This window comes from Sapajus apella, unplaced genomic scaffold, assembly GCF_009761245.1.
Source record: "Sapajus apella isolate SASKATOON/1434 unplaced genomic scaffold, GSC_monkey_1.0 scaffold33, whole genome shotgun sequence".
Lineage (NCBI taxonomy): Eukaryota > Metazoa > Chordata > Mammalia > Primates > Cebidae > Sapajus > Sapajus apella.
In genome coordinates this window covers 9,559,207-9,571,510 of record NW_022436973.1, presented here as the reverse complement: position 1 = coordinate 9,571,510, position 12,304 = coordinate 9,559,207, and the positions used below count along the sequence as shown (strand labels likewise).

Below are 12,304 nucleotides of genomic sequence, written 5' to 3'. Positions count from 1 at the left end.
AAAAAAAAAAAAAAAAAAAAAAAAAACACAAAAGTAATACATGCTTATTATAAAAATGGAAGCAATATAGTAGTACATAAAGTAAAATGTTAAATTTCCCTGAAGTTGTAGTTGCCAGTGACAGTTTGGTCTGTCCTCTCTCTCTGTTTCCTTGCATCTTCAGTTTATATACAGAGACACACGGCTACGGCTTTTTTGGGGTGCACAGGTTGTATTTTCTTTCTTTTCTTTTCCTTTCTTTCTTTTCCTTCCTTCCTTCCTCTTTCTTTCCTTCCTTCTTTCTTTTTCTTTCTTTTTCTCTCTTTCTTTCTCCCTTTCTTTCTTTTCTTTTCTCTTCTTTCTTTCTTTCTTTCTTTCTTTTTTTCTTTCTTTCTTTCTCTTTCTTTCTTTCTTTTCTCTTTCTCTTTCTCTTTCTCTTTCTCTTTCTCTTTCTTTTTTCTCCCTTTTTTGAGCTTCCATATCCAGTAGGGATTATATTTTTTTCTAAGATGAGATTGTGTTAAGCTGTTCTATTGCTTTCTTTCCCCCCCTAGCAATATGTCCAGATCCTTCCAGATCAGCAAACAACAGATCGACCTCTTTACTCTTTTTAACAACCACAGAGCATTCCATAGTAGGACTAGAATTTCTGTATCAACTGGATTGACATTTTTTCAGAAGTACTTTATTCATTCCAGAGGGAGAAGAGAGGAAATAATGGCAGGAAGTCACAGCAGCCCAGAAATGGCCCCTTCCATCCAAAGGCAGGCTGTGACCTCATGGGAACTTTGCAGGTACCTCCCTTGATTTCCTATGGGTTCCTCAGGTCACCCATCAGGCGAGAGCTGCCCCAGGACAGATTTAACAGCAGGAAGAGCTGGGGTAGCTCAGATGGGCTCTGGATCACACTGCTGGGCTGGAATCTTAGCTTCCCCAACCACAGGGGTAGCTCCTGAGCCAGTCCCTTCGCTTCCCTAAACCTCAGTCTTCTCATCTGTGAAACGGGGATGATGGGAGCACATGCCTTCTGGTTTGTTGGAAGGATTCAGTTAGATAAGGTGTGATTGCTCGTCCTCCAGGGTGGACCCCATTGCCATAAATGCCATGAGGCCACCTTGTTACTCAGGCCACGCCTTAGATTCATCCTTGACTCTCCTCCTCCTCTCACAGCCACACCTAATCCAGTGGCAGGGGCTGCCACCTCTGCCTTCCTGCCGTGGCTGTCCTGGACTGCTTCCTGGTTACCCTCACCTCCACCCTCACTCCCTCAGTCTGCTCTCCACATGCAGACAGAGGGAGCCTGTTAGAAGCTTACATCAAAGCCCTTTCCTTCGCTGCTCAGGCCCTCTGGTGGCTTCTCTTCTGGCTCAGAGTAAAAACCAAATCTGGCCGGACGCAGTGGCTCACGCCTGTAATCCCAGCATTTTGGGAGGCTGAAGTGGGTGGATCACTTGAGGTCAGGAGCTTGAGACCAGCCTGGCCAACATGGTGAAACCCCATCTCTACTAAAAATACAAAAATTAGCTGGGCATGGTAGCACATGCGTGTAATCCCATCTCCTCGGGAGCCTGAGGTAGGAAGTTGCAGTGAGCTGAAATCTCACCACTGCACTCCAGCCTGGGTGATAGAGCAAGGTTCTGTCTCAAATTTAAAAAAAAGCCAAGTCCGTAGCTCAGCCTCCCAGGTCCTCCCAGGTCCTCCCAGGCGGGCCTGGCTGCCCTGCTGCCCTCTGCCTGGTTCTCTGGCTGCACCAGCCTCCCTGTTGCTCGTGAGCACCACCAAACACACTCTTGCCTCAGGGTCTTTGCACCTGCTTTCTCTGCTGCCTGGACCCTCTCCCAGATCTCCCCGATAACCTCAGGTCTCTCCTCACACATGACCTCATCAGAGAGGCCCCTCCTGACCATCCTTGTCCCTGGCAAATAGCTCCCTCTTGTCCCTGGCAAAACAAAGCCACGAAGAATGAGAGAGGCTATTTTCCCCCCGGCCACCTCCCTTCTTGAGGAGAGGCTGCCCAGCGGGCACCCTTGTGCTCCAGATTCCAGCTCCTTCTGATGTTTTCCCCCTGGCCACCTCCCTTCTTGAGGAGAGGCTGCCCAGCGGGCATCCTTGTGCTCCAGATTCCAGCTCCTTCTGATGGGTGCTGGTGCTCCATCTGTGTCTGCTGCAGGTGAGAAGCCCTACAAATGCTCAGTGTGCGAGTCTGCATTCAACCGCAAGGACAAACTGAAGAGACACATGTTGATCCACGAGCCCTTCAAGAAATACAAATGCCCTTTCTCGTGAGTAGAGACTGCCATGCACGGGAGTAGCTAGTAAGGCACATTCTCCAGCAGGGCTGCCAGGGAGGGGGAGACAGATGGCAGGCCTGAAGTCAGGTTTCTCTCTTTTTTTTTTTTTTTTTTTTTTTTTTGTGAGATGGAGTCTCACTCTAGGCTGGAGTACAGTAGAGCAATCTCGGCTCACTGCAACCTCTGCCGCCTGGGTTCAAGCGATTCTCCTCCCTCAGCTTCCCAAGTAGCTGGGATTACAGGTGCCTGCCACTACACCTGGCTAATTTTTGTATTTTTAGTAGAGACGGGGGCTTCATCACCTTGGCCAGGCTGGTCTTGAACTTCTGACCTTGTGATCTACCTGCCTTGGTCTCCCAAAGTGCTGGGATTACAGGCATCAGCCACCATGCCCAGGCAGGTCTTTCTCCTTTTATCTTGTTCTGGGTCCTACCTGCCTCACTCCCCACCCTACCTCCTTGACCACCCTTAGGGTGGACAAGTGTCCCTCATGTTCAGGGCTAGTGGAGGGGCCAGCAAGAGCGTCCTAAGCTTGGTGAACTCCCCCTGACCGGTGGCTTTGGGTTTTAGGACGCACACAGGCTGCAGTAAGGAGTTCAACCGGCCGGACAAGCTGAAGGCCCACATCCTCTCCCACTCTGGTAAGTGGCTCATGCCTGCCAGGGGGGTCTGGTTCAGCTCTAGTTCACTGGGGTAGACCCGCCGGGAGGAGAAAGAGCAGACATATCCCGTGAGGCTGGATTTCCCTGACCGGCACATTCAGTTATGTGGGCTATGAGCCAGGCCTGAGTTAGGGCCTTTAGGGTGAACAGAGATGAATCAGACATAGTCCCCCAGTCCAAGGAGGAAGCTGACCTGAGCAGAGATGACTCAGTCGGGACAGTGCCCAGTGTGACAGAGGTGTGGACCAGGTGTGGAGGGAATTAGCTGGGCCCAAGACATGGCCAGGAAGCTTCCTTGATAGGCAGGGTAGGGCAGGGGTCTCCAAGCCACTCCTCAGTTTCTCAGCAGCTCCTCAGAGCAGCCTGGCTGGCTTTCCACATGCCAGCCGAGGTCGAGAACAAGGTTCTTCAACCCTGGCACCATCGACATTTTGGGCCAGATAAATTTTTTTTTTTTTTTTTTTTTTTGAGACAGAGTCTTGCTTTATTGCCTGGGCTGGAGTGCAGTGGTGTGATCCTGGCTCACTGCAACCTCCCCCTCCCCAGTTCAAGTGATTCTCCTGCCTCAGCCTCCTGAGTAGCTGGGATTACAGGTGCCCACCACGCCCAGCTAATTTTTGTATTTTAGTAGAAATGCGTTTTCACCGTGTTGGTCAGGCTGGTCTAGAACTCCTGACCTCAAGTGATCTGCCCACCCCAGCCTCTCAAAGTGCTGAGATTACAGGCATATGCCACCACGCCCCGCCTGGGCCAGATTATTCTGTCTTGGGGCTGTCCTGTGCCCTGCAGAATGTTTAGCAGCATCCTCGGCCTCTACCCACTGGGTGACAGTGGCATCCCCCCACAATTGTGACAACCAAAAATGTCTCTAGGCATTGCTGAGTCCCATAGGGGGTAAAGGCTCCCCTGTTTGAGGAGGTTTACAGAAAGGGGTCAGTGGCCAAAAAAAGTTTGAAAACTGGGAGAGTCGGTCAAGGACTTGGACACACAGGGCTGGGTTTGAGTCTTGGCGCTGCCGCTTTCCTGCTGGGTAGCCTCAGGCAAGTCACTGCCCCTCTCTGAGCCTCCATCCCAGCAAGGTTGAGGGGGCCAAAGGCATGTGTGAAAGGTGCCTGGCCCAGGGGGAGTGTGGGCTAGAGTTGACTTCATGGTGGACATGGAGGCACCAGTGATTTTTGAGAACCAACCATATGTCAGGCAGAAGGAATCAGACAGGCAGAATGCCACCCTGCCCTCCTGGGGTGCCTAACATTTAGAGGAAGAGACAGAAAATAACCATTGAACAAATAAACACATAATAGCGAAGTATGCTGAGGGCCAAGATGGAAATAAACAGGGTGCGTGTATCAGGGAGGCCCCCCTGAGGAGGTGCATGATGGCTGAGTCCTGAGGGATGAAAAGGGCCAAGAAATAGCTTCCCAGAGTGAAGGAGCATCAAGTACTAGCCTTGAGGCAGGGACAAGGAAAGGTGGGTGGGAGGCCTGGAGCATAGGGAGGAGAGGGAGAGGGGAAGGGGAAGGAACTGAGGGCTGAAGGGGAGGATCAGACAGCCCCAGTGACCATGAGAGGTTGGGGACGGGGTATGTCATGATCGTGTGTGTGTTTTGCAGACATCTCCAGCTGCCCTGTGGGGGATGGTCTGGGGGGCTGGGTGATGGGGGCAGAGCACAGCAGAGATTGCTGCCCTGGTCACCCAGGTGAGAGAGGACCTGGCAGAGCGAGCCAAGGTGCCAGGAGTGAGCGGCTGCTCCAGGCAGAGGGGACCTGCAGGTGCACAGCCGCATAGGCAGGAGCCAGCGGGCGCCTCTGAGGACAGTGGGTGTGGCTGGCACAGAGAGCGGCTGGGAGAAGGCAGATGACGAGGGTGGAGAGAGCTGGGGCCAGATCATACAGGCGCTTGTGGGGCAGGAGCCTGGATTTGATTCCCAGTGCAGGGCACCGTTGCGGGGTGAAGGTCTGGATGCTTCTCACTGACGTTCCCTCACCCCCCAGGCATGAAGCTCCATAAATGCGCCCTGTGCAGCAAGTCCTTCAGCCGCCGCGCCCACCTCGCCGAGCACCAGCGTGCCCACACGGGTAACTACAAGTTCCGCTGTGCTGGCTGCGCCAAGGGCTTTTCCCGCCCCAAACACCTTAAAGATCACCGCTGTCGTCTTGGCCCCCAAAAGGACAAGGACCTGCAGACCCGGCGTCCCCCTCAGAGGAGGACAGCCCCCCGCAGTGGCGGCACTGGTGGGCGCAAGGTGGTGACCCCCTTGCCTGACCCGCTGGGGCTGGAGGAGCTGAAGGACACAGGGGCTGGGCTGGTGCCCGAGGCTGTCCCTGGCAAACCGCCCTTTGCAGAGCCAGACGCAGTGCTGTCCATTGTTGTGGGTGGTGCAGTGGGCGCGGAGCCGGAGCTGGTGGTACCTGGGCACGCTGAGGGGCTGGGCTCCAACCTGGCTCTGGCGGAGCTGCAGGCCGGGGCCGAGGGCCCCTGTGCCATGCTCGCTGTGCCTGTCTACATCCAGGCCTCGGAGTGATGGAGTTGCGGTGTCTGTTTCCTGGGCAGGCCTGTTGCTCATATTTGGGTCCGGGCAGACTGGAGATCCTTCCCAGCAGAAGCGAGCCATCAAGACATGGCAGAAATCCTGCTGAATGTCATTCATAAATCTTGGCCTGTGGCCGCCCTCCTGTGTCCTTTCTCCTGCTACAAAGCCCTGGAATATTCGGGGTTGTGGGCAGGGCTGCCCGTGTGGACAGGGCTGCCCACGGCAGAACCATGGCAGGATAGAGATGGCTGGAGCCTGAGCAGACTGCGGTCCGGTTGTCAGGCTGGTGATTGGGCCCCCTAGGAGAGAAGACAGGGCGGTCCTGCCCACCCTGCCTCCAGGCTGCTTCCTGGTGGCCTCTAGCCCGCTGCTCTTCAGGACGCCTGCCATGGACAGAGTTTATCTATTGGACCTTTTCACAGACGATTCCCCACAGAATCCTCAGACAGCTCTGTGATGTAGGCTTTTAGGAGGCACTCAAGTATCACGGCTAGACTGCAGCTATGAGACAGATCTGTCTTCAAATCCAAAAGTTGCCACGCACTTGCTGTGTGACCTTGGGCAAGTCACTTCACCTGTCTGAGCCCCATGTTCCTCATCTGTACAATGGGGCTTACGATGCTACTACCTCATAGGGTTGTCCTGGGGATCCAGTATGATGAAATGCGCCAGGGGCACAGTATGGCACCTGGCATGCAGAAAGTGCTCAATACAGTAAATGTTTTTATCATAACGTGTCCAGGTGGCTTGGGCCAAGCTGTGGCAGTTTCCTTCTTTGCCCCTAGGTGGCAGCACTCTCCTCTGAAGCTTGTGGTGGCAGAGGGGACCCTGGCGGTCACAAGGAGGAGCCCTGGAGAGATGATAAGGGAAGCAAGGCCGCCATGGCAGTTTATGCCTGTTATCCCAGCCCTTTGGAAGGCCGAGGCAGATGGATCACCTGAGGTCAGGAGTTCAAGACCAGCCTGGCCAACGTGGTGAAATCCCATCTCGACTAAAAATACAAAGATTAGCCAGGTGTGGTGGCATGCACCTGTAATCCCAGCTACTTGGGAGGCTGAGGCAGGCGAATCACTTGAACCTAGGAGGCAGAGGTTGCAGTGAGCTGAGATTGTGCCACTGCGTTCCGGCCTGTGAGATCCTGGTCTAAAAAAAAAAAAAATAGCTGGACATGGTGGCGGGTGCAGGAGGCTGACATGGGAGGATTACTTGAGCCCAGGAAGTCGAGGCTACTGTGAGCTGAGACTGCACCGCTGCACTCCAGCCTGGGCAACTGAGCAAGACCCTGTCTCAAAGATTAAAAAAAAAGGAAATTGGGAACACCCATTCACAGAACACAGTCCAGGACAACACCCCAAGGGGGACGGGGTTTGTACTCACTTGTGGGAATTCAGGATTGCTAGCCACCTCCAAACCCGTTGTAATCAAGAGCAGAAATCCCTCTCACGTGGGCATCTGGAGGCCATCAATATCCTCACGTCCAGTGCTCCCTCCTCCCGCTCAGTGGGTCCTGGTGGGAGGCCCACCCAGCTCATGAGGAGGCGGGAAGGAGAAAAGGGCCTTGACCAGTGTCTTCCCGTTTATCCTCACAGCCACCCTCTGGGCTGTTGGACTCCACTGGATGACTGAATTGTTTTGAAGGCTGGCCGGTCTCTCAGGCCTCTGGGTTGAGACTCAGGCTGGAGTTCAGAGCCAGGCCTGGCTTCCCACGTCCTCAGGAAGGGTGTGACATGGTAGGAGGGGCAGAGTTGGTGGGGGTGAGGTGTGTAAGTATACCTGCCTGGACAAAGGTCAAAGGGCGACTGGTGGGGACAGGAGGGGGACACCACTGGAGCTGGGTCTTGGCCCGGAATATGGCCTTGGCCTGGAGAGCTTTGATGGGTGGATCGATAGGGGAAGGTGTGCCGGGTGAAAGCAGGGCGTGAACGAACAGCTCGAGGTGGGACGTGCGGGGCCTGCTATGTTCTGGGGCCGGCGGATGTTCCAGCATGACCAGAGGTCTCAGAGGAGTAGGGGGTCGTCATCAGGGCTGATGCTTCCAGCTTTTCCACCTGAGGGACACTGTGCCAGGCCAGGCTGTTTACAGTCACATCACCTCAGCCTGTCGTGTGAGTGCTGTTACTTTCCGTATTTTACAGCTAAGAATCCCAGGCCCAGAGGGGCAAACTTCCTTACCCAGGCTCACACAGCCAGGAATGTTGCGGAGCTGGGATTCAAGCTGGGGCAGCCTGCCTCCATGGGTTCTTAGCCACTTTCCGCTATTGAAGTATGGGTTGATGAATCAGAGAGGGCCTTAGATGCAGGTTAAGGAATCTGGACTTTATTCACCACATAATGAAGAATCCACGGGAGATAGCATTTTAAAAAATTATAACAATGGCATGAAAGGAAATGTTAAGAACATCATCTTCTTCCTAATATCAGTGTACACAGGCATACACCTACTGGTAATCATGAGAAGTAACATTTATTTATTTTTTTTTGAAAAAAAATTGACTGGAGTACAATGGCACGATCTCAGCTCACTGCAACCTTTGCCTCCTGGGTTCAAGCAATTCTCCTGCTTCAGCCTCCCAAGTAGCTGGGATTACAGGTAAGTGCCACTACACCCAGCTAATTTTTGTATTTTTAGTAGAGATGAGATTTCGCCATGTTAGCCAGGCTGGTCTCAAACTCCTGACCTCAGGTGATCTGCCTGCTTTGGCCTCCCAAAGTGCTGGGATTACAGGAGTGAGTCACTGTGCCTGGCCGAGAAGTAACATTTATTAGTTATTGAGTGCCTGGCACCATCCCAAGCACTTCAATGTATGCCCTACTTTTATTTTTATTTATTTATTTATTTATTTGAGACGGAGTTTCGCTCTTGTTACCCAGGCTGGAGTGCAATGGCGCGATCTCGGCTCACCGCAACCTCCGCCTCCTGAGTTCAGGCAATTCTCCTGCCTCAGCCTCCTGAGTAGCTGGGACTACAGGCACGCGCCACCATGCCCAGCTAATTTTTTGTAGTTTTAGTAGAGACGGGGTTTCACCGTGTTGACCAGGATGGTCTCGATCTCTTGACCTCGTGATCCACCCGCCTCGGCCTCCCACAGTGCTGGGATTACAGGCGTGAGCCACCGCGCCCGGCTATGCCCTATTTTAATCCCATTTTGCAGCTGAGATGAGGCAACAGGCACATTAAGGTGAAGCAGCCCAAAGTCACACAGCAGGGAAGTGGCAGAGCCAGGCCACAGAGCCAGATCACAGACAAGGAGTACATACCTAGATCAGCTATAATTTTTGTTTTTTTTTTTTTTTTTTGAGACGGAGTCTCTCTCTGTAGCTCAGGCTGGAGTGCAGTGGCACGATTTCGGCTCACTGCAACCTTCACCTCCCAGGTCCTGGTTCACGCAATTCTCCTGCCTCAGCCTCTTGAGTAGCTGGGATTACAGGAATGCGCCACCATGCCCAGCTAATTTTCGGATTTTTAGTAGAGATGGGGTTTCACCACGTTGGCCAGGCTGGTCTACAACTCCTGACCTCGTGATCTGCCTGCCTTGGCCTCCTAAAGTGCTGGGATTACAGGCGTGAGCCACCACGCCCGGCCAGTTATAATGTTTAACAGAAAGTTGGTGACAGCTGCTCCAGGACCCCAGGGTGTGCCACTGAACCCCAAGATGCTGGATAGAGTGGAGGATAAAAAGGGGCTGGCCTAGGCATCCAGGCTTCCATTCCACCCCAAGAAAGATCACAGTCTTTGGGCACGGTGACTCACTCCTGTAATCCCAGCACTTTGGGAGGCGAGGGCTGGCGGATCACCTGAGGTCAGGAGTTTGAGACCAGCCTGGCCAACATGGCGAAATCCCATCTCTACTAAAAATACAAAATTAGCCAATCGTGGTGGTGCGTGCCTATAATCCCAGCTACTCTGGAAGCTGAGGCAGGAGGATCTCTTGAACTCGGGAGATGGAGGTTCTGTGAGCTGAGATCGTACCACTGCACTCCAGCCTGGGCGACAGAGTAAACTCCTGGACAGACAAAGAGCAAAGAGTTTACTCTGTAAGAATGTAGGAGTAACTGTCACACACACACACACACACACACACACACACACAAACACACACACAAGACTCTGTATCAAAAACACACACAAAAAAACAAAGAAAGATTACAGTCTTTGGTGTCAAGCAGAGCTGGGTTTGAATTTGGCTCTGCCCCTCCTGGCTGTGTGACTATGGCAAGTCACTTCACCTCTCTGAACCTCGGTCTCCTTAGTAATAGTACCTACCTGGTCAGATTGCTGTCACAATTCAGGGAAACAATTCAGGTAAAGCAGAGATCACAAATTGTCCACTCATGGCAGCCTCCAGACAGACAGTTTGGCAACCACAGTGTCTGAAAGAGTGAGCCAACATTTAAAAATAAATCTAAAATATACTGCCGTGGTGAAATGTGAGATGCTACATGTCAGGAATGAGGCAAGGATGACTGCTATTATGACTCAAACTTTACATTAGTGGCCTGGCCAGAATAACAGGGCAAGAAAAAGAAATAAATAGTATCAGGGTTGGAAGGGCTGAAATAATAGCAAGATCAGTCTATACAAATCTGCTATGCTCCTCTACTCCAGAAGCAATTAGAAAATGTAAACATCAGGACATTTGGCTGGGCGTGATGGCTCACACCTGTAATCCCAGCACTTTCAGAGGCCAAGACAGGCAGATCACTTGAGCTCAGGAGTTTGAGATCAGCCTGGGCCACATGGAGAAACCCCTTCTGTACAAAAAATCCAAAAATTAGCCGGGCGTGGTGGCACACACCTACAGTCCCAGCTACTCGGGAGGCTGAGGTGGGATGATTGCCTGAGCCTGGGAGGTGAAGGTTGCAGTGAACCAAGATTGTGTCGCTGCACTGTAGCCTGCGTAACCGTGAGACCCTTTCTCAAAATAAAACAAGGCTGGGTGTGGTGGCTCGTGCTTGTAATCCTGGCACTTTGGGAGGCTGAGGCGGGTGGGTCACCTGAGATCAGGAGTTCAAGACCAGCCTGGCCAATATGGTGAAAGCCCATCTCTACTAAAAATACAAAAATGAGCTGGGCATAGTGGTGGGCAGCTGTAATGCCAGCTACTTGGGAGGCCGAGGCAGGAGAATCGGGAAGCAGAGATTGCAGTGAGCTGAGATTGCGCCATTGCACTCCAGCCCAGGCAACAAGAGTGAAACTCTATCTCAATAAATAAATAAATACTTTTAAAAGTAAAAATTGGGACATTTCACATACAAATCTGGTTTTCTGACCTCTATTGAAAATCAGGGTGTCTGGCACTGTAGGGCCAGTCAGGTGGGGCTGGCTAGCTGGCCCTTTAGATGGACATGTGTGCTGCAATATCAAGGAGGCGGCCACAGTCCCTGCCGTTCCCTGCCATCTCCTTGATACTACAGCTGAATGTCACTTGCTATTTACTGTACTTAATGTTATTTTATTTTAGAGTAGAGAAATATTTCTAAGTTCTCATGTCTCTCAAAAGTAGGAAAACAAGGCCGGTGTGGTGGCTCACGTCTGTAATCCCAGCTCTTTGGGAAGCCAAGGAAAGATTGCTTGAGCCCAGGAGTTCAAGACCAGCCTGGGCAACATAGTGAGACCCTGTCTCTACAAACAATTAAAAAGATTAGCCAGGCATGGTGGAGTTTGCCTCACGAGGCTGAGGTGGGAGGTCGCTTAAAACCGGGAGATGGAGGCTTTGGTGAGTTGTGATGGCCTCAGTGCACTTCAGCCTGGGTGACAGAGCAAGACCATGTCTCAAAAAAAAAAAAAGAAAGAAAGAAAGAAAGAAAAGGAAAAAGAAAAAAGAGTAGGAAACAGGATGGCCAGAAAGGCCACATGATTTTTCATGTTTCTTATTGTTTACTTACCCAAGTCACTGTCTGGACTTTGTATGTGGCTCGAGGAACCCCATCAAGCCTACTTCCCTTCCTCCCTTCCCCCTTCTAGTCCCTTCTCTGCCTCTAAGGTAGCTAGCCTCGGTTTCTCTATCAGCAAATGTGGGGGGTTGTGTCATGACTAGCTTTATTGAGTGACTACTTAGTGCCAAGGCTGTGCTGTGTGCTTTACTTACATGTCACTGAATCCTCAAGACACTCCATGGAATGCAAGCACACTGTCTTACCATGCCTGATTTACAGATGGGGAATCCAAGGCTCAGAGAGGTATAGCAACCTGACCAAGGACTCACAGCCAGAATGTGTCGAGGTAGGCTTAAAACTGACTGACTGCAAGATTTATGTTAGGCTTTAGAATTTCTAAAGCTCTCACCAGTTCTGATAGACTGGAGTTTTACCTCTTCTAGGCGCAGCGACTCCTCACTTCCTCAGCTACCACCACCCTGGTCCAGGCTGCCAGCCTGTCTTGCATGGACTCCTGTATTTACTGGGTCCCTCTGGTCTCTTTGCTTTGTTTCTTTACCTATCGTGATCCATTATCTTGATAGCAGCCCAAAGGATCTTTCTAGAGCCTGAATCAGACTATGTCACTTTTCCTGTTTAAAACTCTCCAGTGGGCCCGGCACAGTGGCTCACGCCTGTAATCCCAGCACTTTGGGAGGCCAAGGCAGGCGGATCACCTGAGGTCGGGAATTCGAGACCAGCCTGACCAACATGGAGAAACCCTGTCTCTCCTAAAAATAACAAAATCAGCTGGGCATGGTGGCGCATGCCTATAATCCTAGCTACTTGGGAGGCTGAGGCAGGAGAATCACTTGAACCAGGGAGGTGGCAGTTCCGGTGAGCTGAGATTGTGCCATTGCACTTCAGCCTGGGCAACAAGAGAGAAATTCTGCCTCAAAAAAAAAAAAAAAAGGGGGTGGAGTGC

General features: G+C 51.9%; 1 protein-coding gene across 3 annotated transcripts in view; it reads left to right on the top strand.

Moving 5' to 3' along the window:
• Positions 1–6,201, top strand: part of ZNF341 (zinc finger protein 341) — a 58,255-nt gene extending 52,054 nt beyond the window's left edge. The window contains exons 11-13 of one of the 3 annotated variants that reach the window (XM_032295228.1): positions 2,150–2,261; positions 2,841–2,911; positions 4,925–6,201. In XM_032295228.1, coding sequence (XP_032151119.1) covers positions 2,150–2,261; positions 2,841–2,911; positions 4,925–5,454 — 713 coding nt within the window. In that variant the 3' untranslated portion in view covers positions 5,455–6,201. The remainder of the gene's footprint in view (positions 1–2,149; positions 2,262–2,840; positions 2,912–4,924) is intronic. The other 2 variants (XM_032295227.1, XM_032295226.1) reach the window with 2 other exon arrangements.
• Positions 6,202–12,304: the final 6,103 nt, after the last annotated feature.